This window comes from Canis lupus, chromosome X (assembly GCF_011100685.1).
Source record: "Canis lupus familiaris isolate Mischka breed German Shepherd chromosome X, alternate assembly UU_Cfam_GSD_1.0, whole genome shotgun sequence".
NCBI classification, from domain to species: Eukaryota; Metazoa; Chordata; class Mammalia; order Carnivora; family Canidae; genus Canis; species Canis lupus.
This window is the reverse complement of record NC_049260.1, coordinates 124,741,032-124,766,797: the sequence shown is the minus strand read 5'-3', so window position 1 is coordinate 124,766,797 and position 25,766 is coordinate 124,741,032. Positions and strand designations below refer to the sequence as shown.

General features: G+C 39.0%; 1 protein-coding gene and 1 pseudogene across 3 annotated transcripts in view; both read right to left on the bottom strand.

Annotated features, from left to right (window-relative positions):
• Nucleotides 1-244: 244 nt before the first annotated feature.
• On the bottom strand, nucleotides 245-21,857 carry LOC100684661 (annotated as a pseudogene).
• The window catches only part of SPRY3 (sprouty RTK signaling antagonist 3), a 186,947-nt gene continuing 180,139 nt past the window's right edge, over nucleotides 18,959-25,766 (bottom strand). For all 3 annotated transcript variants that reach the window (XM_038588762.1, XM_038588763.1, XM_038588764.1), the window contains one exon: nucleotides 18,959-22,965. In XM_038588762.1, coding sequence (XP_038444690.1) covers nucleotides 21,996-22,862 — 867 coding nt within the window. In that variant the 5' untranslated portion in view covers nucleotides 22,863-22,965 and the 3' untranslated portion in view covers nucleotides 18,959-21,995. The remainder of the gene's footprint in view (nucleotides 22,966-25,766) is intronic.

The window sequence follows — 25,766 nt, the reverse complement described above, 5'->3', positions numbered from 1 at the left end:
GGAGCCTGCTTCTCCCTCTGCCTATGTCTCTGCCTCTCTCTCTCTCTCTCTCTCTGTGTGTGACTATCATAAATAAATAAATAAATAATTTTTAAAAAGTCTATGACAAATAGGGTTCCAATGAGCTGTGTATAAATACTTTAGATTAGGTACAGTTATACTGAAAGTTCAGTTCATTTGAAATCTTCAAAAAATAAATGTTCCTGTTAATCCTCATTGGTGCCCATTATAGGTAACATTTCTGTTACATGCCTGCATTGAGTTGCTTGTTACCCAAGTGTAGCAGCTGCTCCTTACCATTTATCATTAAGAACTTTAGCCATTTTCTTCAACCTCTACTCTTTCTTCACCATTGTGAATAATTCTCTTTGTAGTGATTTTTCTGCCATTAACCATTTTAATGAAGATGATATAGATTTAGAGTTGCCTATCCCACTACCACCAAATGCTGTGGAAAAGAATGAAGTGAGGCTATGACCTAAGGAAGTAAATTCTGTATCAAAAGAAAAAACTCTTTCCAGAGACAGAAATCCACTGAAAGCAAGGAAGAATGAATGACCCTGCGCCTTGGCTCCTGCTTCCACGGGAGGCCTCTTTGACTCCCAAAAATGAACCTCAAATGCATCTTTGAAGAAGTCAATTGAAAATGGGCACCTTCCACCAAAAAATTCCCTGAAGATGTCACCTAGGTTATGGAATGTGAAACCAAACTCAAACAGATTGTCCAAATGAATTCCACCTCCACCTCCATCACTTATTCTTCTATGCCATATTCGTCATAGGTCCCCATTTTTTTAGCATCTAATAGCATTTCATATGCCTCAGCTACTTGTTTGAATGTTTTCTAGGCTTCTTTATTCTCAAGACTTATTTGTTGGAGTGAGTCTGAGGACAGGCAGCTGGCAGGATGGGTGGCAACTCCTCACACACTTCCCTTTCTCTGAAGACTTTAGATGTCCATCAAACATTCAAGCGTATATGCCAGCTGACTATATACATCTGGGTTTGAGAGAAGTCCAGGCTGAAGAAATTAATTTTGGAAATGTGTCAAGGTATAAATATTATATAAAGCAATAAGATTGGATAGCATCACCTAAGGTATGAGTATAGGAAAAAGAAAATGTCTGAGATTCAAACTCAGACCTTAATATTTGAAATTATCTTCCCACCATAAATAACGAAAAGAGTGGAGAAAACATATATAATGTCAGTTTTCAGACACTGGAGAAAAAGAGTAAAGGATTGTGACCTCTAAAATAAGGAAAAGAAGTAAAGTGGGCCCTATGATTATTTTGTGCTTGGAGATACCTTCTGGTGCCTTGGACTGTGGTGCTGGGAGAACACCAAGCAGAACACATTAGTCTGAGTTGACAGGACAGAGAATTGAGTTTGAGGATGGAGAACTGAAGAGGGGAGAATTAGTCAGGAAAATCTCTCCAGAAATCTGCATAAGGGTCTTCTTAAGTCTTTGGTTAAACATTAATCCACACATGTATACCCACCCCCACAACACAAATAAAATAACAACTACCAAGAGCCCCCACAGAACTGAGAACTAGAAGGATGGATGAACTGAGAACAGAAGGATGAAACTCCTTACTAAAGAGTTGTGACCAGCCAGAGTAAAAATACCTCTGATAAATGTTGGACATTAATAGAAATGCCAAAAAGGGTCACATCTTAGTAAATTAGCCTTAAAGAAAAGGCTATCCTAGATTTTCCCTGACAGAATTTAAAAAAAAGAAATCTCCAAGAAATCACCTTGATACAAAAGTCTGTCAAATTTTAACACTCCTTTTTAAAGATTTTATTTATTTATTCATGAGAGACACAAGGAGAGAGGCAGACACAGGCAGAGGGAGAAGCAGGCTCTCTGTGGGGAGCCCGATGCGGGACTCCATCCCAGGACCCCGGGATCATGCCCTGAGCCAAAGGCCAACAGTCAACCACTGAGCCACCCAGGCGCCCCAAAATTTAACACTCTTTAAAAAAGACAACAAAGTCCAACGTTCAAAAATATTAATTTTCATAGCCTAATAACCAATGAAAAATTATCAGGCATGCAAATGTTACTCATACCAGGAGTAAAATTGTAGAACAGAAACAGACACAAAAATGTTAAGAGATAATGTACTCAGCAGACAAATACCTTAAACAAGTGTGATAAATATAATATGCTCGGGATCCCTGGCTGGCGCAGGGGTTTGGCGCCTGCCTTTGGCCCAGGGCGCGATCCTGGAAACCCGGGATCGAATCCCACATCGGGCTCCCGGTGCATGGAGCCTGCTTCTCCCTCTGCCTGTGTCTCTGCCTCTCTCTCTCTCTCTGTGTGACTATCATAAATAAATAAAAATTTAAAAAAATATATAATATGCTCAATAATTTAAAGAAAAACATGCATACAATAAAAATAACAATGAGACAAGACTAACACACCTATTAGAGTAGCTAAAATCTTTTTTGAGTAACAATACCAAGTGCTGATGCTGATTTGGAGCAATTGCAACTCTGACACATTCCTGGTGAGCAATAGTATAGCCACTTGGGAAAACAGTTTGAAATTTTCTTATAAAGTTTGCTCATTAAAGATAAAAACTTATGTTTACATAAATACCTGCATAAGCATATGTAGAGCAACTTTATTCATCATTGCCAAAAATTGAAAACAATTAAAATGTCCTTCAAATTGCAAGTGAATACAACAGAAACAAACTACTGAAACATACAACAACATAAATGAATCTCAAATATATTATGTCAAATTAAAGAAGCCAGACTCAAAAGCCTATATACCCTATGATTCCATTTATACAACATTGATGAAACTCCTTACTAAAGAGATAGAAATAAGACTGCTGGTTGCCAGGGTCTGGGGCTGCAGATAAGAGTTATCTACAAAGGATTTGTATGAAAGAACTTTAGGGATATCTTGATCAGGGTGGTGGCTATACAGTGTGATGCATTTGTGGAAACTGAAAGAATTGTACATCAAAAATTATAAATTGGTGAGTCCTGGGTGGCTCAGCAGTTGAGCATCTGCCTTCAGCTTAAGGCATGATCCCGGTGTCCCGGGATCGAGTCCTGTATCAGGATCCCTCATGGAGCATGCTTCTCCATCTGCCTGTGTCTCTGCCTCTGTGTATGTGTGTCTCTCATGAATCAATAAGTAAAATCTTTTTTAAAAAGTATAAATTGTAGCTCTATAGGTTAAAAATAAATTTTAATTGTTTATAAATAATAATAATGTATTTTGGAAATATTGTCTATGACAACAGTAACACTAATGATGAGAGGAGAAAAATGGAAGTTTGTGGTAAAGTTCTTACCCTGAACCTGAAAGTGTAATGTATCTGAAGGCAGACTGATAAGTCAAACATTTACATTATCAACTCTAAGGAAAATGATCTAAAAAAATTTAAGAGGTAAAGCTAATAAGCCAATGAAGGAAATAAATTGTCAACCCAAACCAAACCAAATAAACAAACAAACCCTCTCAACACAAAAGAAGGGGGAAAAAGACAAAAAGGAACTAATAATTGATAGAACAAATTGAAAACAAAGAGTAAAAAAGTAGAATTACATCAGCCACATTAATTATTCCATTAAATGTAAATAACCTAAAAATTTTAATTTAAAATATTGTCACAGTAAAATACCATTATATGTGCCTATATAAGAAACTGTAAGTGCCTACAAGTCAACAGCCTTAAATATTAAGCCATAGGATGGAGAAAAATATACTATTTAAATTCTATCCAAAAGAAGGATTGAGTAGCTACTTTAATATCAAATAAAGTAGATTTCTAAATGAGTTATATTATCAGGGATGAGAAATACAAACCAAAACCACAATGAGATCCCACCTCACCCCAGTGAGAATGGTGAAAATTAAGACAGGAAACAATACATGTTGGAGAGGATGTGGAGAAAGGGGAACCCTCCTGCACTGTTGGTGGGAATGTGAACTAGTGCAGTCACTCTGGAAAACTGTGTGGAGGTTCCTCAAAGAGTTAAAAATAGAACTGCCCTACGACCTAGCAATTACACTGCTGGGGATTTACCCCAAAGATACAGATGCAGTGAAACGGCAGGACACCTGCACCTCAATGTTTCATAGCAGCAATGTCCACAATAGCCAAACTGTGGAAGGAGCCTCGGTGTCCATCGACAGATGATGGATAAAGAAGATGTGGTCTATGTATACAATGGAATATTACTCAGCCATTAGAAATGACATATGCCCACCATTTGCTTCGACATGGATGGAACTGGAGGGTATTATGCCTAGTGAAAGAAGTCAATCGGAGAAGGACGAACATTATATGGTCTCACTCATTTGGGGGATATTAAAATTAGTGAAAGGGAATAAAGGGAAAGGAGAGAAAATGAGTGAAAATATCAGTGAGGGTGACAAAACATGAGAGACACCTAATTCTGGGAAACGAACAAGGGATAGTGGAAAGGGAGGTGGGTGGGGGGTTGGGGTGACTGGGTGATGGGCACTGAGGGGGACACTTGGCGGGATGAGCACTAGATGTTATGCTATATGTTGGGAAATTGAACTCCAATAAAAAAATATTATCAAGGATGAACAGGATACCACATGATGATAAAGGAATCAATTCTAGGAGAAGATACAACAATTTTAACTGTGCATACATCTAAAAACAGATATTGAATAAACATAAAGCAAAATCTGTCATAAATGAGAGGAGACATAGATAATGTACAATTAGAGTTGGAAATGTCAATACACTTCATTCAGTAATTGATAAAACAAGCACACAGAAAATCAGTAAGGATAAAAAAGACCTGAACAACACTAAATACCAATAATGATTCAATTAACATTTATAAAACACTTCATTCCAAAACAGCATAATTTTCAACTACACATGAAACATTCCACAAAGGACCATATAATGTGACAAAAATAAGTCTTAATAAATTAAAAGAAATTTAAAGTAGAGATTGTTCACTCACCAAAACAATATTAAATCACAAAAAAATAGTTAAAGGATACCACTATATGTTGTATGTAAGTGATGAATCACTGAATTCTACTCCTGAAACCAATACTGCCGTGAGTTGGCTACCTAGAATGTAAATAAAAATCTGAAGAAAAAAAAGATACCTAGAAAATCCTCAACTACTTGGATATGAATAGACAGCCTTCTAAATAACCATGAGCCAAAAAGGAAACTGGAAATATTTACCACTTAGTGATAATCAAAATGCAACACATCAGAGCATCTGGGTGGCTCAGTCAGTTAAGCATCTGCTTTCAGCTCAGGTCATGATCCCAGGGTTCTGGAATTGAGCCCCACATTGGGCTCCCTATTCAACTGGAAGCCTGCTTCTCTCTCTCTTCTCATTTCCTCTCTCTCTCTCTCTGGCAAATAAATAAAATCTTTAAAAAATGCAATATATCAAAATGTGTAGGTCTACAGATACAGCAGTGTTTTTATGGAAATTTATAGCTTCCAATGATTGTATTAAAAAGAAGAAAGATTTTTAAAAAATCAATGATCTAGGGCAGGACGTTCAGAAATTCTGAGTGGGGAGCTTGGTAAGTCCTCTACACACACACACACACACACACACACACCACAAAACAACAACAAAAAACTAGACAAAACTTTCAAAAACTACGATTACAGAAATCTGTAAACTAGCAAAAGGCATAAAAAATTGAAAAGAGTCTATTCAAGGAAATCTACTAAACTTCAGTAAGAATAATGAGAGTTTGTGGCATTTTAGTCTGGAACTGCTCCTATATTCACCTCCAGCTCCGTGTCATGGTAATTCTCCAGAGATGAGGTAAGTCATAAGGACTAGCAACTTCATTGCTGGACAAAGTGGTCCTGAGCTAGATTTGGGCAGGGAAAAAGTCTCAACTGGTATTGTTGAAAACAAGAGCAACCTCAATGACAAACTATCAGGAAAAGCCAGCGTAACAGCTAACTTGAGATCTTGATACCGGTTATGGCAAGCAACAGACAAGCAAATCAGCCAGAAATTTAACATGATTTTTTTGGATATGACATCAAAAGCATGAGGCAACATAAACAAAAAGAGACAAGTGGGATTGCATCAAACCAAAAGTCTGCACAGAAAAGGAAACCATCAACAGAGTGAAAGACAGCCTATGGAGTGGAGAAAATATTTGCAAACTATTCATTTGGTAAGAGGTTAGAATTCAAAATACATAAGGAACTCACTCAATAGTAAACAAGAAAAAACCCCAAATAACCTGATTAAGAAATAAGCAGAGGACCTGAATAGACATTTCTCCAAAGAAAACATAAAAATGGCCAAAAGGTATATGAAAGGATATTTAACATCACTAATCATCATGAAAATACAAATCAAAACTACAATTGAAGTATCACTTCACACCTGTTAGAATGCCTCTTATCAAAATCATAAAAGATAATAAAAGTTGATCAGATGTGCAGAATTGAGAATCTTTGTATGTTGTCGGTGGAAATATACATTGCTACAGCCATTATGGAAACAGTATGGAGATTCCTCAAAAAAATTAAAAATGGAACTATCATATGATAGAGCAATCTCACATCTGGGTACATATCTGAAGGAAATGAAATCAGTATCTCAAAGAGATATTTGCACTCCATGTTTATTGCAGTGTTATTCATATAGTAATCAAGATATGGAAACAACCTAAGTGTCCATTGGTGGATTAATGCATAAAGAAAATTTATATTAGTCACCCTTCAAAAAGAAGGAAAATTATATTAGTCACCCTTTAAAAAGAAGGAAATTTTACCGTTTGTGACAACACTTATGAATCAGTCAAACTCATATAAGCAGGGAGTAGAATGGTAATTACCAGAGTTTGTTGGGAGGGGGAAATGGGGAGTTTGGAGGGTACAAAGTTTCAGTTGTGCGGTATGAATACATTCTAGAGATTTAATGTATAGCAATGTGACTGACTGAAAACTACATTGTATACTTGAAATTGCTGACACTAGATCTCAAGTGCTCCCAACACACACAAACTACATGAGGTCGATGGTCAGAATGGCTAAGATTAACAAGTCAGGAAACAGCAGTTGTTGGCAATGATGTGGAAAAGAGGGAAACCCTCTTACACTGTTAGTGGGAGTGCAAGCTGGTGCAGTCACTCTGGAAAACAGTGTGGAGGGTCCTCAAGAAGTTCAAAATAGAGCTACCCTACAACCCAGCAATTGAACTACTGGGTATTTGCCCAAAGGATACAAACATAGTGGTTTGGAGAGGCACACACACCCCAATATTTATAGCAGCAATGTCCACAATAATCTAATATGGAAAGAGCCCAGATGTCCATTGACAGATGAATGGATAAAGAAGATGTGGCATATATACACAATGGAATAGTACTCGGCCATCAGAAAGAATGAAATATTGCTATGTGCAGGGATGTAGATGGAACTAGAAAGTATTGTGCAAAGTGAAATAAGTCAGTCAGAGAAAGACAAATACCATATGTGGAATTTAAGAAACAAAACAGAGGATCATAGGGGAAGAGGAGAAAAAATAAGATGAAAACAGAGGGAGACAAACCATAAGAGATTCTTAAGGAAACAAACTGAGGGTGCTGGAGGGGTGGTGGGAGGACGGGGAAACTGAGTGATAGGCATTAAGGAGGGCACTTGATGTAATGAGCACTGGGTATTATATGCAACTGATGCATCACTTCATCCCCTCTGAATCCCCTCTGAAACTAATAGTACATACATTAGTTAAATTAAACTTAAATAAAAAACAAAAATAAAAAGTATGTAAGATGATGGATATATTAATTAGCTTGATAATGGTATTAGGTTTATAATATATACATATATCAAAACATTACATTATCTACTTTGAATCATACAATTTTTATTTATCAATTGTACCTCAGTAAATCTGAAAAAAATCTTGTTGACTGTATTGCCTTAAACGAATCACTTAACTTTCCAAAGTCTCAGTTTCCTTATCTGTTGTCAAGAGTTATAAAAAATCTGTGTCATAAAGTTGGTCATGAAGATTAAATTTTATACTTGGAACATAGTGGGATCTTGACAATTGTTATCTGTTATTTTTATAGTGCAGTTGTTTCCAAACATACATTAATATAAATACTTTAAAGAGGTCCAGTGAACCTGCCTTTGTTAATGACTGGAACTCTTACCAGTAAAAGTCTCTTTCTTTTCTCTAATTATGATAGTCATCACTTTATTTTTTTTAAGATTTTATTCATTTATTCATGAGAGACACACAGAGGGAGAGAGAGAGAGAGAGGAAGAGACACAGGCAGAGGGAGAAGCCTGACGTGGGACTGGATCCTGGGTCTCCGGAATCAGGCCCTGGGCTGAAGGCGGCGCTAAACCGCTCAGCCACCCGGGCTGCCTATAGTCATCACTTTAAAGGAAAGATTCTGTTAGTGTTCTGCATTTCTCCAGTGTATACTTTCTGGCAGAGATCATACACCCATACAATTCCAACCAACACTTTTTTTATGAGGATAATACTCAAATCTTCATCTCCTTGGAGTCTAAGCTGCATTGTGAATGAAGTAAAGTCATATACGGGAGAATAAACAACAACCACTAGAAAGTGCTAAAGGGGCAGCAATGTAATTTCAGGGTGTTAGTTAGTTCCAGAAGTGGAGAAATAAAATAAGCAGAGATTCCAAGGGGCAAGGGAAGAGTTTTGGGAGAGAACACAGTGGAACAATATATAAAGCAATGGGTGGCACACAGGCACATTTACCAATATTTGTTGACTTCCATAAAGATTGCTCTGTATGATTTCAGTCATATATGGAATATAAGAAACAAAACAAACGATCACAGAGGGAGAAAAGAGGGAGGCCAACTTAGAAACAGATTCTTAACAATTGAGAACACCCTGATGGTCACCAGAGGGGAGGTGGGTGGGGGTGAAGTGAAATAGGAGATGAGGATTAAGGAGGGCACTTGTAGTGATGAACACCGGGTGATGTATGAAATTAGTTGGTCACCATATTGTACAACTAAAACTAATATAACACTGTATGTTAACCAACTGGAATGAAAATAAATACTTAAAAGAAGAATTTATAGTATTTCTGAAAATGGGTGCAAAGATAGAGATCAAAAAAGAAGGACTAATTGAATATCCAGTTAGAGTATTTATAGTGCCAAACTCCCTCTACCTCAGCCAGTGGATGTTTGCCATGTTTATTCTCACCCCAACAAAAGTCTGAGGTTTTATTCTCTGGAGAGCTTTCTGAACTGCAGAATACAAGGCATATACTTATGCCCTCATCCTAACCCTGGCTGAAAACCAAATCCTACCTCAAACGCTAACCCTAACCACTAACCCCTAAACCTAGCCATAACCAAAACCCTAACCCTAATCTTATCCCTCTGCAGAGGTCTCTAAACTGCAGGATAATAGGCACATACTATCATCCTGGCTCCAACCCTGACCTTACCCATATTCTAGCCCTAAACTGAAGCCTAATCCTGGATCTGAGGAGGAAAAAAAGATTTGGTATATATATACAATGGAATATTACTCAGCCACAAAAAAAGAATGAAATCTTGCCATTTGCAATGATGTGGATGGAGCTAGAGTGAAATAAACTATTCATAGAAAGACAAATACCATATGATTTCACTAATATGTAGAATTTAAGAAACAAAACCTATGAGCAAATGGAAGAAGAAAAAAGAAACAGACACTTGACTATAAAGAATACAATGATGAATTAAAAAAAAGAAAAAAAGTTAAAAATATAAAAAAAAAACAAATAAAAATGAAATAAATTACAGTTTGAAAAAAAAAAGAATACAATGATGGTTACCAGAGGGGAGATAGGTTGGGGTATAAGTTATATAGGTGATGGGAATTAAGGAGGGCACTTATGATGAGCACTGGGTGTTGTATGAATGTGTTCAATCACTAAGTTGTATGCCAGAAACTAATGTTACACTGCATGTTAACTGGGATTTAAATAAAAACTTTAAAAAATAATCTTATAAAAATAAAAGAGAAAGCTTGCTCCAATTTAACTACCACAATATCCATTTATTTATTCATTCAACAATAAAATATAGTAATGAGGTAGTAAGAAATCCTATCGGGAAAAAAATGAAGCAAAACAAGGATAAAATAGTGAGCAATGCTGATTTAGGATGGTCCTTAAGGAAGTGATATTTGAGTGGACCCCTGATATTAAACGAGGGACTGGGCCATGTACTTATCAGAAGAGCATATATATAGGGCTTTATAACCATGATGGAAATTATCAATCCAATTCTAAGTGAATTGGAAGACCATTGGAGGATTTTATGCAGGAGAATGACAAGATCCAGCCTTCAGTTTTGGAACAATCACTCTCGTTTCTCTGTTGGGAACAGACTTTGGGAGAGGGGTTAAGAGTAGAATCAAGGGGCTGCTGCAGTTATCAAGGGAGCAGACACAGGTGAATGAGACTGGGTAGTAGTAGTGAAAATAGAGAGAAGTGGTCAAATTTTGAATTTATTTTGAGGGTACAGCTAACAGGATTTGTTGACTAATTGATATGAAGAAAAAGTAGGAATCAAGAATACTTCAAAGTGCTTGGCTTGAGTCATTGGAAGAATGGAGTCATCACTTTTTTTAAGATGCTATTTATACATGAGAGACACATACAGAGAGAGGCAGACGCATAGGCAGAGGGAGAAGCAGGCTCCCTGTGTGGGACTCAATCCCAGCACCTCGGGATTACAACCTGAGCTTAAGGCAGACTCTCAACCACTGAGCCACCACCCAGAAGTCCCAGAATGGAGTCATAATTTACACAGAAACGGGGGAAACTGAGAGAGGAACAATTTTTAGGAGTATAGAAATCATTTATGTTCTAAATATGTTCAGTTTTATAATAATATAAAACTTTATATTATTATTATTATTATTATAAAACTTTTAAGTGTAGATTTTAAGAAAAATGTCTGGAATTCAGGGGAGAGATGAGGCTAGAGATATAAATTTGGGAGTCGTGAGTATATAAAAATGGTGCTTAAATGCAGGAGATTAGATGAGATCACCAAGAAAGTGAGTGTAGGTAGAGAAGAGGAGAAGACTAAGAACTGAAATTTTTGGCGCTTTAATACTTTAGAGAAGTTTCATACAGAGGAACCATAAAAGGACTTGGAAAAGAAGAGAGAGATCATTGAGGCAGGAAGAGGACAGGGAGAGTATGGTGTGCAGGATGACAAGTAAAGAATATATTTCAAGAAGGGGGGTGTGTTAAAAGTCTTTTTTGCCCCATGTCACGTGTTCCTCGACCCCCTTTTTGCTCAGGACATTGCTGTAGCAGCTGTATGCAGGGGAAACCTGATGCTACCTTATTCATCTGTTTCTTCTACTATCTCCTCCTGCCTTGGGGCTTCTTTGCTCTCGCTGGGTAGAACACCTACAGGAGCCTGCTCAGCGATTCTAGTTCATGGACGAGCCTGCAAGTGCCAGTGAGTGAATACTCTCTCAGATTACCCTTGGTCAATGGGAGATAGAATATGATGGATAAACACTCCTCTCTTTATGTCTGCTGGAAAATTCTGAAGTGCATCTACGCAGTTCCACAGGAAGTCCTCAGTGTGAATAGTCCACAGTTGCCTACAGTGGCAAACAGATCAATACTATACCCTGGAATTGATGGTCCCTCTCTTCCTGATTCATTCTTCTCAGTCCCCTTTCTTATTTCCTGAGTCAGCTCCTCAAATAAACCAACTGCATGCTAGTCCTCATCTCAGGTTCTATTGGTTTTCTGGGGAACATAAGTCATGATAGGGGGGTGTGATCAGCTTGGACAAGTGCTGCAGCAATTTGTGTGAGATGAAGATTGAGAATTTACCATTGGATTTAGGAAAGTAGAATCATCGAAGACATCAAGCAAAGCCATTTCAGTGGAGGATCGGTTCAAAAGCCTGGCTGGAGAAGATTTAGAAGAGAATGCCTCTATTTTCTCAATGGTATGTGGCAAGGTCATAGATGGAGTGGAGGCATGGACAAACTGGGAGTATTGGATGTGTGATGAGAGAAGTATGAGGTAGCCTTTTTGAAATTTGGAAAACAAACTGAAGAGAGAAGTAAAGTAGAAATATCTGGTGGTACTGATGGCTCATTTGAAGTTTGTGGTTGTGTATTTTTCTTTAACCACATTCATCTGTTAAGATGAAAATGTGGAACAAGTGGTTTCATTTCACTAAAGTTTAGATTTTTAAATCAAGCGTGCTAGGGAGATAAAAAAGGTCAAAGGTGCTATGATGGACCAGGGGATGCAAGCTGGATAAGAAGGACTTTAAAAATGGGGAGGGGGGTCAATTTCGGATGGTGTTTGAGGATAATAGGAGAGATGGACCAACATTGAAATTGTTTAGAATGCTTTTCATGCAATGGTTTTATCAAAGTTAGCTAATTAAGCTTACTATTACATGTGATATCCAAGTTGTGTCAGGATAAGTTCTCAGAATATAAGAAGGCACTATTAAATTTTATGGGAAGCAGGAGTTAACTGAAACTGTCCCAGGTAAATGGGGACATCCTATGACGCTACTCATATGGCAATTTTTATACTGAAAAGCAATAGATTATAGTCACTAGGAGCATGAAATATTTAGAGTCATGGTTTCTGGGATCAAAACCAGGCACAGAAAGCCTAAGTAACCTACCAAAGGTGCCTAACACCTAGTAGAGTGACCTAGAATTCTTTGGATGAAATTCATCAAGACTGGCTTCTACCATCTCATATTGTCTTATGTGTTATTACATTTATCTTCTAATTCTAAATTCGACGTTGCTTCTGTACTTCAGGTTATGTTCCAGGCTTTTATGGAATAAGTACCCTTTATTCTCCCCAGGTCCATTCTCCATTCTGTTTATTTGAAGTTCTCTTGAAATAGATGTCAATGTTACTACCATTAATGCATAACCAGTTCTAATTCCTTTAGAACTAGGGAAGTCAAAGCACAAGTACTTCATCAGCAGTGTAGCTATTAGCAAGGAGCTTTTTGGGTTATATTTTTAGGAAATCATAGCCCCCTGAAACACGGCCTTTAACAACCCAAGTTGAGACTAGGGTCATCACCTCTTAATTACCTGAATGGTAACTCCTGCCTGAGGCAGGTCTGGATTATAAGCACCTATCACTATACTTTTAGTCCTCTTGATTCATTCAAATTCCTTGACTCTCTGCTTCCCGCTTAAAAAGGAGGCATTTCAAGATGAAATGATGATATATATACTAAGTAGATTTTTAAAACTAGTTTGTAATGTGACATATAGAAATACCTAGTTTAATCATGACTTCTTTTTAATTTATTAGGATGGCTGAAATAAAAGGATAAAGGAGTGCTTTGTTAAATAAATACATTTTTGTATTTAAAAATAACTTTCAAAAATACTTAAAAATCATTGGCAAAAATGAATGATGAATTAGGAATGTGCATTATACTTTCAAAATAAGGAAGACACAAGAGGTCCATTTTATAAATGGTACAGAATTCCATTTTTACCAAATAAACAAGTAGCCAGATGTATGACTCCTAGGGGAATACAAGTGCCCCCCTCCGGAAATTCCTAATATCTGGGATGGATAAAACTGGAATGGGTCTAGAACTCTGTTCTGGGGCCCTGGAATTCAGGAAATGTGTTTCCTGTGGTTACAGATCATTCTGGGGATACTAGACCCTCAAATAATCCACTTCCTTAGATCAGCCAAATCAGAAAACCTCTTCCCTCCTTTCTCACTTCTTTAGCAGTAGCTTCTCCTAATCGGCAGCCCTTCCCTTGCCTTTACATGCATCCTGCCTTTCAGAAGAGACATCTTTTTTTTTTAATCCCTTCCCTCAGGAATGGAATCTACAAGTCTCCTAGAAACACTGGGCTAGTTCAGTCCTAAGGACATGTTTTAGTTGACTAATTATAAGAAGTCCAGATATGTCACTACTTTTATATTTTTAAAAATTCCAGTTGCAATGAGGGAAAGAGAAAGAAAATAATGACCTCTGACTTCTAACTTCTTGATTGTCACTGGTACCAAGTTAAGTTTAAAGGTACTTACAACCCACATAAGGGATACTTCTTGATACGTATTATTAGACACAATACCCAAATAATTGTCTAAAATATGAAACCATTTCCATTATGTTATTTTATAGACTCAGCTTCACATATGTGGTGTATATTAATTCCCTCAAGTATAACACATTCTTTCAGATTTGTGCAGAACCTTATACATTAGAAATGTGTCTGTTTTAAGGACTCTCATAAAATCTCTAGAATTCATTATCTTCATTTTACAAATGAGAAAAGCAAGGTCCAGAATGCACGGGATAGAAAAAGAAGCAGTGTAGTATGAAGATAAGATCTCTGGCCAAGGAGCCAGCAGATCTGGGTTCTCATAACTCCTAACTTTGTTTCTAACTCACTGTGTGGTTATGTTTAAGTCACTTCCCCTCTCTGAGCTTCAGTATCTACATTTATAGAATGAAGTGATTAGGCTTTCTCAACTCTGTTTGCATATTATAATCACACAGGAAATTTTTTAAACAGCCATTCTTCAGCCCTACCTCCAAAGATTTTTATTTTATTAACTGGTCTCAGGGTACTGTGATTTCCACAACACTACATTGACCATGAAGAAGCCAATCCAGGGAAAGCCACAAATCCAGTCTGGTATTTCTGAAGTAGAGAAACCTCGTCATTTAGTGTAAGATCCAGTTACTCTGGGACATGTCCTAGAAGGGAGTTTGAAAGGCTGAGAGTGTTAATGGGCATACTCTTAACTTTGAACCTCTAAGGGAGAGCTCAAGGCTCCATCCACATTTCTCTCTCTCTCTCTCTCTCTCTCACACACACACATGTACATGCACACGCACATGCACACACACACACGCACGCACACACACACACAGAATCACTCCAGTGGAAGTGTTATAGGAGCTTGAAAAAGAAGAGTAATGATAAAAGTCAAGGACAGAAAGAGTTCAAGAGGTTTAGGTGAGAGGAAAAAGACTGATCGCAGAGCTTTTTTCTTTCATATGGCTCATTTTCTTAACCCTTTAAAAAAAATCTCAACTTGCATTTAGTATTACTCCTCACTAATTTTTCTTTCCTTCCTTTAATATAGCTTATGTGTTAATATAGGCCTGGAGACTTCTCCTACTTGGGAGGCCTTCATTGCCATTGGGAAAGGTCCCTTCCATGCAGTAAAATTGTTACTAACTAATCTCTGATATTATAAAAATTGTATTCTTTTCCTTGAATTTCCTTTTTAGTTTTTTGTTTGTCTGTTTTGGTTTGGTTTTGTCATCAGAATGCTAAGACTTTGAAGACTAAGATTAAAGTGTGGACTGAAGAGAAAAAGGCCAAGTGAGTCATTCAGTGTCCCTTTAGTTTAAGCCTTAAAACATATGTTCAAAATGAACCTTTAGAATGCTTGTATAGTTCACCTCATCTTGTCATAGTAGGAAAACATACAGGTGATTTGAGGTTAAAGCCCTATATTAATGGAACTGAGGCATTTGCCTAAGTGTCTCTGTTTTCTTTCCTTAGTAACCTACATCAGCAATGTTTGTTAGTTCCTAAAAAACTTGGGGGTTCCCAGATCCTTGTCATCTGTGGCTTTTATCATCAGAGATGTGACAATTATATGGTATAGTCAAAAAACTGCCTGAAGAGTTGGAGAATGACAACTTGTGGGTGCAAATTACCCTCTACTTTTCTAGGAGACTGGCCAGTTAATACATTTGGAAGCAACATACATAACATTGATTGTAATGACATCAAGATCCCTAAAGAATGAGCAGTGTCATTCTCAAGATGTCTCTCCTTGAGGCTATGTGTCTTGTCATTCTGGCCTTTGAAAGCAGCAACACTGGTAATATGTTGATCAATTTGAGGGTCAAGATAAGGATGTGGGCCTAGGTTAGGATGAAAGGACCAAGGATTTCAGTCTTTGCCAGGGCATGTGGTGGCTCAGTGGTTGAGTGTCTCCCTTAGGCTCAGGTCATGATCCCAGGGTCCTGAGCTCGAGTCCCACATGGGGCTCCCTGCTCAGTGGGGAGCCTACTTCTCCTCCCTGTACCCCTCTACCTTGCTTGTGCTCTCTCTCACACTCTCTTTCTCAAATAAATAAATAAAATCTTTAAAAAAAAAAAAAAGGAACGATTAATGACCACATGCTAAATCATCAGAGTAAAAGGCTAATTGAGGATTTGAGGTTGAGAATTTAAGCTACATTTATTACTAATAAAATGCCTAGGAATAGGTACAAAGTTTTTTTTTTTTTATCTGAGCAGCCAGAAGCTTGGAATCGGCATTAAAAAAGATAGGAAATGCTGCAAAGATCAGGCTTGAGGAGAGAAAGATTAAGAGCTTGGTTTGAACATGTTATATCTGAAATTCCTACTAGCTATCAGAGTAGAGATGTGAAATAAGCAGTTGGATCTATGAGTGGGAAGTCCAAGAGAGTAGTCCAGGCTGGAGATATAATTTTGAAACTCATCATGTAAATGGTACTCCAAGAGTATATTTCAAAGACCAATTGCTGGGATACTTGATGATGAAGAGGTAAGGAAAATGAGAGAGTCCAGTAAAGAATACAGAGGACAAACAGTGAAGTAGGAAGGAAACCAGAAGAATGTGGTATCCTAGAAGCTATGTGGTAAAAGTGTTTTGGGGAGGACAGCATGAGAAACTATGTTAAATGTTGCTAGTAACTCAGGTACATGAGAACTGAGAAGTAACTGGACTCAGTAAAGTACATGTCATTGAAGGAAAGTTTTGCTGTATTGTTTGTAGTAGTAGCATGATTTCATTATTCACCTTGAAAATTTTTCAGGATTTTCCTATGCTCATCTTTCCTTACATGAAAAAAGCAAGAATGAAATCAGGGGAATGCATTCAATGCTTTTATGACATTGCCCATAGATATGAAACTATCAATGGGATGTTTTTATTGACTAGATGCTTTGGCTTCATGTATGAATGGTCTAAAGGGCACAGGGAACTATTGTTTATGAGAATAAACCATAGTACAGCACTTAGAATGTGTCTATGTGATATCATCATAATTAGTGGCTGAAATAGAAAAAAATTCAGTTGATCAACAGAATATTTTATTTTTATGTGGTTAAATAACCTGCTTAGCCATTTTTTCAGAGTTTATTAACTTGACCGGTTTTCCTGCCATTATGCTGATGAAGCCTAAATGAACATAAGTGCATTCTTGGACATGCATTGCTTTAGACATGTTTTTTTGAAGAATTCAGTAACATAAAGTTTCTTTTTATGCTAAGAAGAAGGATATTTTGAGACTTTATTATTCCTCTAGTTGAACCACAGACTTCATTTCCATGCAGAAGGAAGCCCTTGAAAGCAAGTCAGAGAATACATAGGTTATCACATTCATATGTCTCCCTATATCCACATACTCACTTGTGTGTAGTGGAGCCACTATAGCAGCCCCTTGCTGCTGAGGTGTGACATGCCAAGGTACATGCTTGAGCATCCACACATGTACTACCCAGAAGTGTAAGGGAGTTAATATCTCACAGGGGAGATATTTGACTGAGATAGAAGGCAGGAGCTAAATTCTTCTTCTCCCCCCTGCCCCCCGCAGATGGGCTATATGGAGATGCAATATGGCCTGTCATAAGAAACTGAGAAATTAGCCTGTCATGAAACAGATTATGACCAACACAATGATACATTCCTTTATGTTCATTGCCCTTCTTCCCTACTTCCCTACTCTTTTTCCTTACTCTTACTTCCTTGGTATCGCAAATAAGCTTTTGCTTTGAGTTTTCTTTTCTAAGAAATTCAGACATCTGGAAATAAGTCATAGTTCTACACAATTTCAGAACCATGTAACTTTGGACAGGTCATATTCTCACTCTGTGCGTCTTTTTCTCCAACTATACAATGTTGATGTTGGAGCAGATGCTCTTTAAGAGATGTTCTTTCTGGGTCTGAAGTAATAACAGGGTAAAGGATTGCCACTATGAAGGAGGTGATGGGACAATGGTCCTCAGCAGAGTGCTTACATTTGAGTCAGAGAATGCACTTGGTATAATCAATGAACTTACATGTTAACAATTCCAACTAGTCTCAAGTTCTAAAACTAGTTTTAGTTCTACTTTCTGCAGAAAGAAATCAAATTAGTTTTCCTGGGCCTATAAAGAAAAGGTTACACTCTTAAAAACTCACCTTGTCTGGCACAAGTGAAAATATTTCTCTTCCAGTTCTATACTGTAAACTGAGAAGTGGCCACCATCTTGGGAAGCAAGGCAGCTAATATATGGTATCTGTAACTATTGCTTTGATCCTAACACAGGAGCACATTTGTTTCAACTGTTAAACTGCAGAGGAACTGGAGTTAGGGAAAGGACTATTTACTGTTTGAGGCTTGTTATACCAGAAGTGTTTACTTTATGCTCCAGACTTCTATTCCTAAGTCTAGAGCATGGACTTTGGACTCAGACAGCTCTGGTTGATATATTAGGTCTTTCATCTACAAGCTTTGTTACCATTGGCAAGTCAATTAACCTCTCTGTGCTTCAGTTTTCTTATATGTGAAACGGGAATTGTAATGGTACCTACATCTTAATGTGTGAATTAAATGAACTAATATAGGCAATGTGCTTAAAACAGTGTTTAGCACATAGTAAGCACTATATAAGTGTTCACTATATTTATCATAGCCATTGTGATAAGGGCAGATGGGCTGGAATCAAAGAAAAACTCTTGGCTAAAGTCACGTGAAATGTATCAGGGAACCAATATGTGGAAAGTAGTAGAATCAGAGGGTAACAGATGACTTAACTGCAAAAAAATGCTAAGCAGGAAACAACCCTCTAAATATTCCTGTTTATACAGTACATGACACGAGGTAGCAAAATAATGAAAACAGAGGCTTTCTGCAGGATTTAGAGTTCTTTCATATATATTTTAAATATACATGTGCAATACATTAAAATATATAGAGATGTGTGAATATATATATTTACACACACACACACATATATATACATATACATATGTATGTATATGTATATATATGATTTCACAGAAGGGTACATATGCACACTCACACGTCTGTACACATACCCCAACAGGACCCATCTATACGTAAACCAGATGCAGCCCGTATCAGGCCAACTTGGACACAAGTGAAAGCCCTGACTCAGCAGCAGATTGCAGATTGCAATTGCATTTGAGTAACCCTTCAGTTTCTTCTACCAAGTGTAAGGCCATTTAGAAATACACTGAGAAGAGCTCTTCTGGGTGTATGGCAGAGCCCAGGGCCCCTCTGGCAGTGCACAATTTGCCTGAGTAAGGACTGCAGGATTGGGATATCAAGGAGCTATCAAGGAGGAGGGACTTGTGATAGTCTGGGCCCTGAAACTAATAAGCAAACATCCATAGAATAACTTTAGCTCCAGGAACAATGCACTAGTGTCATAGAATCCTTATATATCTCAGCTCTAAGCAGATTTCAGGCATAAGCGGGGAGAAGTGTGTGTTGCTACTCATCACCATCCAGCTAGACCCAGAGAACTGGGCACAGCTTTTAGGGGTAGATAAGTCAAAGTTCAATCAGGCAGACTCATACAATTTTAAAAAGTTACTTAAAATGGAAGGATCTGAAAGCAACTTAAGAGGTTACAGGTATTGGTTTGGGTTTATAATGTTCCAAGAAGCCAAACCTTATATATGGCACCATTTGCAGCAATATCGTTAACATTATTAATAATTGTCATAACATATTTATATATACAAAAATAGAGCAAAGCAATTCTAGAAGAGGAGGCGAAAGTGAAAGCATGGGGCTGTGTGCAGCCCAAATGTCAGTACACTTCAGGAAGATTCAGAACCAACAGAGACTAAGTGGCACATATTTCTCTAGAATATACCCGACAAAGGGATGTCGACGTTCCCTTCTTCTTCTCCCTGTGTATGACTATACATTTCTCTCCATGTCTCCACTCTGCGATACACATCCATGCACACTTTAAAAGAGATGATATATAAAGTTAGAGTCTGGAAGTCTTAAACTAAGTTGGAGCACCTTGATTTCAAGCAAGTGCCCTCAATCTCTGAATTCCTCAGTGAATTTTGGATTCACTTACAGAGGGAAACTGGATCTAATTCTTGTGTCTTTTAGCAGCTGTCTTTAGCTGCCTGCCATCCCCACTGCAGCCTTTTCCCATTGAAGTGGATTCACAACACAGGCTCTTGGTATTTTTGTAAAAGAGAAGTCAGTTCTCTGCTTTATGTGTCTTTCATCTCAGTTTTCCACTGTTGCTGAAATTTAAGTTCTCAGGCAATTGCCACGACAGACAAAGCCAGGAGTGAGCACAATGTGTGCAGCAAAGAGTAGGCGAAGATACAGCTTGGTTAGGGATTCCTTGTTTGTTTGTTTGTTTGTTTCCACACTTGAGCTTGTACAGGTGACAGAGCCAAAGGTGATGTCCAGTGGGGGCAGCCTCAACACCTGATGGTTAATGAGCTACCCACTATGCACTGCATAAAGACCACCACACTAACTTGGCATGGTTACAGCAAATTGAATGGCAATGGCTTTCTGTCACTGTGAACAGAGTCCTAAGAGAAAAGTCCCATGACCTAGTGTGATGTAGGGTAGGTAGAGAATACTGAACTAGGAGTCAGAAGGCCTGTATTCTAGTCCCAACCCTGCTATGAACTCCATGTGTGGCCTTGGGAAAATCCCTTCCTGTCTCCAGGCCTCAGTTTTCCCATCTGCAAAATAAGGGCATTGAACTAGAGTAACAGTTAAGATTCCTTCCAGCTCTAAAGTTTTATGACTTTTTATGTCCATAATTAAGGCCTGAGCCATGCAGTCTCAGGGCAGTTAGCTTCTAAGAGAGAACAGACCTCTGTAATACCCTTGCTTTGTTCATTTAGCTATAAAGCACGTCTGCCTTTGGCACTTGGGTCAGACATACAAAGTTATGAGCATCCTGATTTACTATCCTACTCCGCATGCTAGTGGAATCTGTCAGTACTATAAGTTGATTATTGGGAAAGAGCGTAAAACTCCAACTAGTTAAACCTGGAAATGTAAGATAATTTTTGCCTCATATGCTCACAAACAGGTGAGTGTGGTTATGAGTACACACACACACACACACGTCAGGATACAGACTATTGCTAGTGATCAGTTCATTACAGTAATCCATTTCCCTTAATAAAATTTAGTAAATAGTATAGCATAGCAAAGTTTGGCGTCAAAGGAAACACCTATGGAAAAACAGCACTTTTGGACGTAGTAGAGAAAGAAGGACAGGTAGCGAGAAACAAAGGGAGGTCAAACAAGAGAGAAATACAAGTAGAGAACGAATTAGGTGGAAAGAGTAAGAGGAAAGGAGTAGAGAGAAGGGATAGAGAAAGAAGAAAACCAAAAGAAGTAAGGGTGGGGATGAAGGAGGAAGGAACACAGAATAAGACGAGAGAGGGAGAAAAAGAGTAAAGAAGAGAAAGGGCAGTAAACAGGGCAAAGGGGTCAGATTCCCTGGAATATTGAACACTGTTCCACATGGACCTGTGAAAACCATCTAAGGAGAAAGTTTCCAAAGGCACCGTGGAAAGTAGAGTGACGCGCAGAGCCTGCATCAAGAGGCATTATGTTGGGGAGCCCCTAAACCTCCACGTTGCTGGCTCTGTCAGTCCTCGGTGTCCAAATCTCATGCCTATGTGTCACCTGAATTTGCCATGACAGCCACAGGGCTCAAATGGCAAGGTGTAAAAAGGTTGAAGAGGAGTGGGATAGATACTGTGAGAAAGAACAAGGCATCCTGCACCAGGATGTACTTGGCCATCCCCTGACACTGCAGGAGCAACACCGGTGAGGCCCTAACTTTGGCTGCTTTAATCCTTCTCCCCCTCTTCAAAGATGAGGCCTATACTTGACTAATGGGAGTTAGAAGGAGAAAGCTCTGGATCCATTTTTGGGAAGGTCATACAGACTTTTCCTGGGCCTTAGGGAACGGTGCACTACCAGAAGAGATTTTCCTGCACACAGTGTTGGTGTGCCTCTTACAGCGGCAGCCTGGTCGCCTGAGGCTATCATAGCCCTGCTGGCACAGATGGAGGCATCCACGGGTAGGCAGGTAGCAGCACAGGCAAGGTAGGAAGAGGGAGATGAGGCTCATGGCTGCCCAGCGGACAAAGCAAGAGCTAGGCCCACAGGAGCAGGGCTCATCAGCGCAGTTGTCTTCATCATCAGTGGAGCAGTGGTAGAAGAGGCCCTTAACACAGCAGAGACAAGTGCCATAATCGAGGAGGCTCTCGGCAGAGCAAAGGCAACGCTGGTTGCACAGCCAGCAGGAGGGGAGAGGACGAGCTGCTGTGCAGAGGACACATTTGCAGCGCCCACACTCCTCGCAAATGAAGAGGTGCTCACTGGGGTGCACTGCAGATTGCTCAGCTTCTCCCTTCAGAGCACCATCCACCTTTGGGTGGGCCCCTGCTCCAGGCTGGGTTCGGATGATGGACTGGCCTGAAGGTGAGGGTGTAATGCTGGCCAAGAGCCTTTGATCAGAGGCAGTGGTGCTATGGGACATTGAGCTGGCAATGCTAGATTGGCTCAGATGCTGAGGCAAGGGCTGCAATTGATGGCACTGGCTGAGACTGCGGGGAAGAGCAGTAGGCATGGTAGCCAGGGACCAATCAGATTTGTGGGTTTGCACTATAAGGGAAGGGCTGGAGAGGGCCTGTTTACAGGGGACTGGAGGCCGTTCCACATAATCATTGCTAGCATGAGTAGAGCGCAGCTGTTCGATAGGGAGAATTTGTTGGAAATCATCTGTCACTGCAGCATCCATTCTGCCTTGATTCTTGAGTTCTGAGTGGTTTTGGGTCAGGGTGGCACTTGTGGTGATAAAGAGCCCTTGGAGTTACATGGACCTTAGGGCACATCAGAAAATCCTAGGAGAGAAGAAATAGAAACAATCCATGAGAAGACACAAGCATGACTACTTTGCAGGGAACTAACAAAGCTCAGGCTCTACCTCTACCACTGCCTTCAGTTACTTTAGGGTAGTCTTCATGTTACACCTTCATTCTGTGATGGACCTTACCTACTTCTTTACAGACAGATCTGGTCAACCCATCCTGACCATAAAGCACTGTGGGAGCAAAGCTCACATCATTGATTCCTTTTGTATCCCATCATGTGATGAGGGTCACAGGAGCAGTGAGCTCATTCAGATGTTTGCTAACAGAGAAATCCAGGCCTTGAGTGTCAAAATTCTAATAAAAATGGAACCTGATTTCAAATGCAAACACGACATCCTGAAGTAATGCTAATGTTAAAGAAAAAGGTTCTAAAGTCTTCCATGAGAAGGTGTGTGTGTGTAAGAAAGAGAGACATACATATACACATGTACACACACGTATATATACATACACCATCAATCAAAATTCTCACTTCAGTATAATTTGTGATAGGCATACATAAATAGATGGGAGAGGAATTGCTCGATTCAATGACTACAGGCAGCCAAGGCACAGTGATACGGCGGACACTGAGCACAGAAATCAGGCTATCTGTAGAATAATAGGGAAAAAAACTTCTCCAAAGTGTAAGGAAGCCAAGACTAATCATCTTGCAGTTCTCCTCGCCTTCCATCTGCTTGAACTTATTGAGGAGGTAATTCTTCCTAAAAGTAGTATGGCTCCAGAAGCAAACTTCTATATATTTGTGTGAGTAACAACGGGGCTGGGGGAGCCATATAAGATGATCCCTGAATTATTTGAAATCTCACCTGTAGCTGTACCTATTTAAACCAAGTTGAATATCTAGAAAACATATGCGTGTGCCTCTGCTGTACCACCATCAGGAAGAGTGGATGGTCATTCCCTGGAGGATCTGATGAAGCATAGTAGTGATAATAGTGAAAAATATCGTACAAACAGTCCGGCATCGCATTACACCCCCTGGAGGACTGAACGACCAAAAACGTGTACACTAGAAAACCTAAATCCAAGAGTCACCCTGGAGGCATTAGGACCTAGGAAGCACTAGCATGAATAAAGTATATACTTGAAATCCATCATATTTCAGGCCTCCTCAAAATAGATCGATTACTCACACTACTGTATGGAACGCAAAGCTTGAATGAGTAATAGAAATGAACAAGTGAAAGAGGATAGTGCTTGATTAGGTTTCCATAAGCAAGCAAACACGACACGGAAATGTGCCCAAAGCTCAATACCAGGAAAAATAAGGAGGCCGCTGCTAAAGGACTCAGTGGCTAATAATATGACCAGATTCATTGCCTTTTGAGGCTATATCCCCATGCAAACCTGTTTAGTTGAATTTACATCTGTTCGTTTTTTGAAAAGAAGATTTAATTTGGTTAAAAATAACTTTTCTGGCACATCACAGAAAAGAACCAGTCTGACTATAATTCCACTTTTTAGCTAGTTGTTTTGATATTATTTAATGCAGCACAAGAGAATGCAAATAAACATGATGGACATTCTAAGGCTAGAATATCTATGAAACTTCTGTCAAATCACTTGCTTTGTTTGGGCTTCAATCCACTCTCCGGGTAATTAGCAGAGTAAACTAGGTGATCGTGAAGGACTCTGCCCCATTATGATCTGTGTTTGTATAACTAGACAATCTGACAACGATTTCTCTTCATTTACGCCTTCTACATCTTCAATCCTTGAGGGCTAACTAAGCAACATGGCCTTTTTCATTTCAGCATTCAGAAGCAAAATTTATGTCTCTTTTATTTACTTGGACTCACAGCGCCCTGAAGCCTCCCACATCTACCTTCACTGGACTTTGTTAAGATTCAGAATCTCAGCACTGGAAAGGAAAAAGAAGTTTTCATTTGAACAGCTAAAAAAACAAAGACACATTGTTCAGCTGACTTGCAGGGTATGTGGATGTAGAAACTTTGCGTCGGGAAGAGTCTTTTGGCAAATTGATAAGGAATGGATTTATTCCCTGTTGATCTGATAAAGAATGCACAGGACCATTTGTGTCCTTTATAGTCTAAGAACGGTGACCAATGCGCTGGATGCATTTTAGACTCATTGATTTCCCAAAGGAAATTAGATTCAAAACATATTGGAAATTCCAAGAATCAATAACTCAAAGGAAGGCATACAAGGTCTCAAAGTTACAAAAGATAATCCTATGGGATTCCAAAGATATCACTAGGTATCTCAGGGACATGCCCAGAAGGTTGAAAAGCTCAGCTTGGAGGAATCTAGGTCATAATAGAAATGACTCAGAACCATGTTCAAAGGGGAACCTGTCTTGGCAGCAGAAGGGTATATGGTGCTTAAATTGAGAAGGTGTATCTGGATATTGATTAGATTGCTGTAAGGCTGAAAAGTTGAGACGCACGGTTGGATGATTAAAGGAAGCTTTGGGGCATTGGCCCGGGATGATGAGGTACCACTGTCTTGTTTACAAGGGGCTTAACGGGATGAACTCTTCCTGCCCTGCAAAATCCTTCACCAGAATGGACTGTGGAAAATCTGCAATGGAGCAGGCAAGAGGACCTGGGCAAAATCAGGCTGTTGAGAAGGATAAAAACAGGGTTGAATGACAATAAAATGTTTGCTGACCTGGCTAACAGGATGACCCAAAGTAGACCCTGTAGGGGGAGGTAAGGCGGGGGAAAAGGTTGAGAAATGGGCAAGACACTGCTCCAGCACATAGGTTAGATGAAAAACTACTAGTGCATGCATGTTTAGGATTCAGA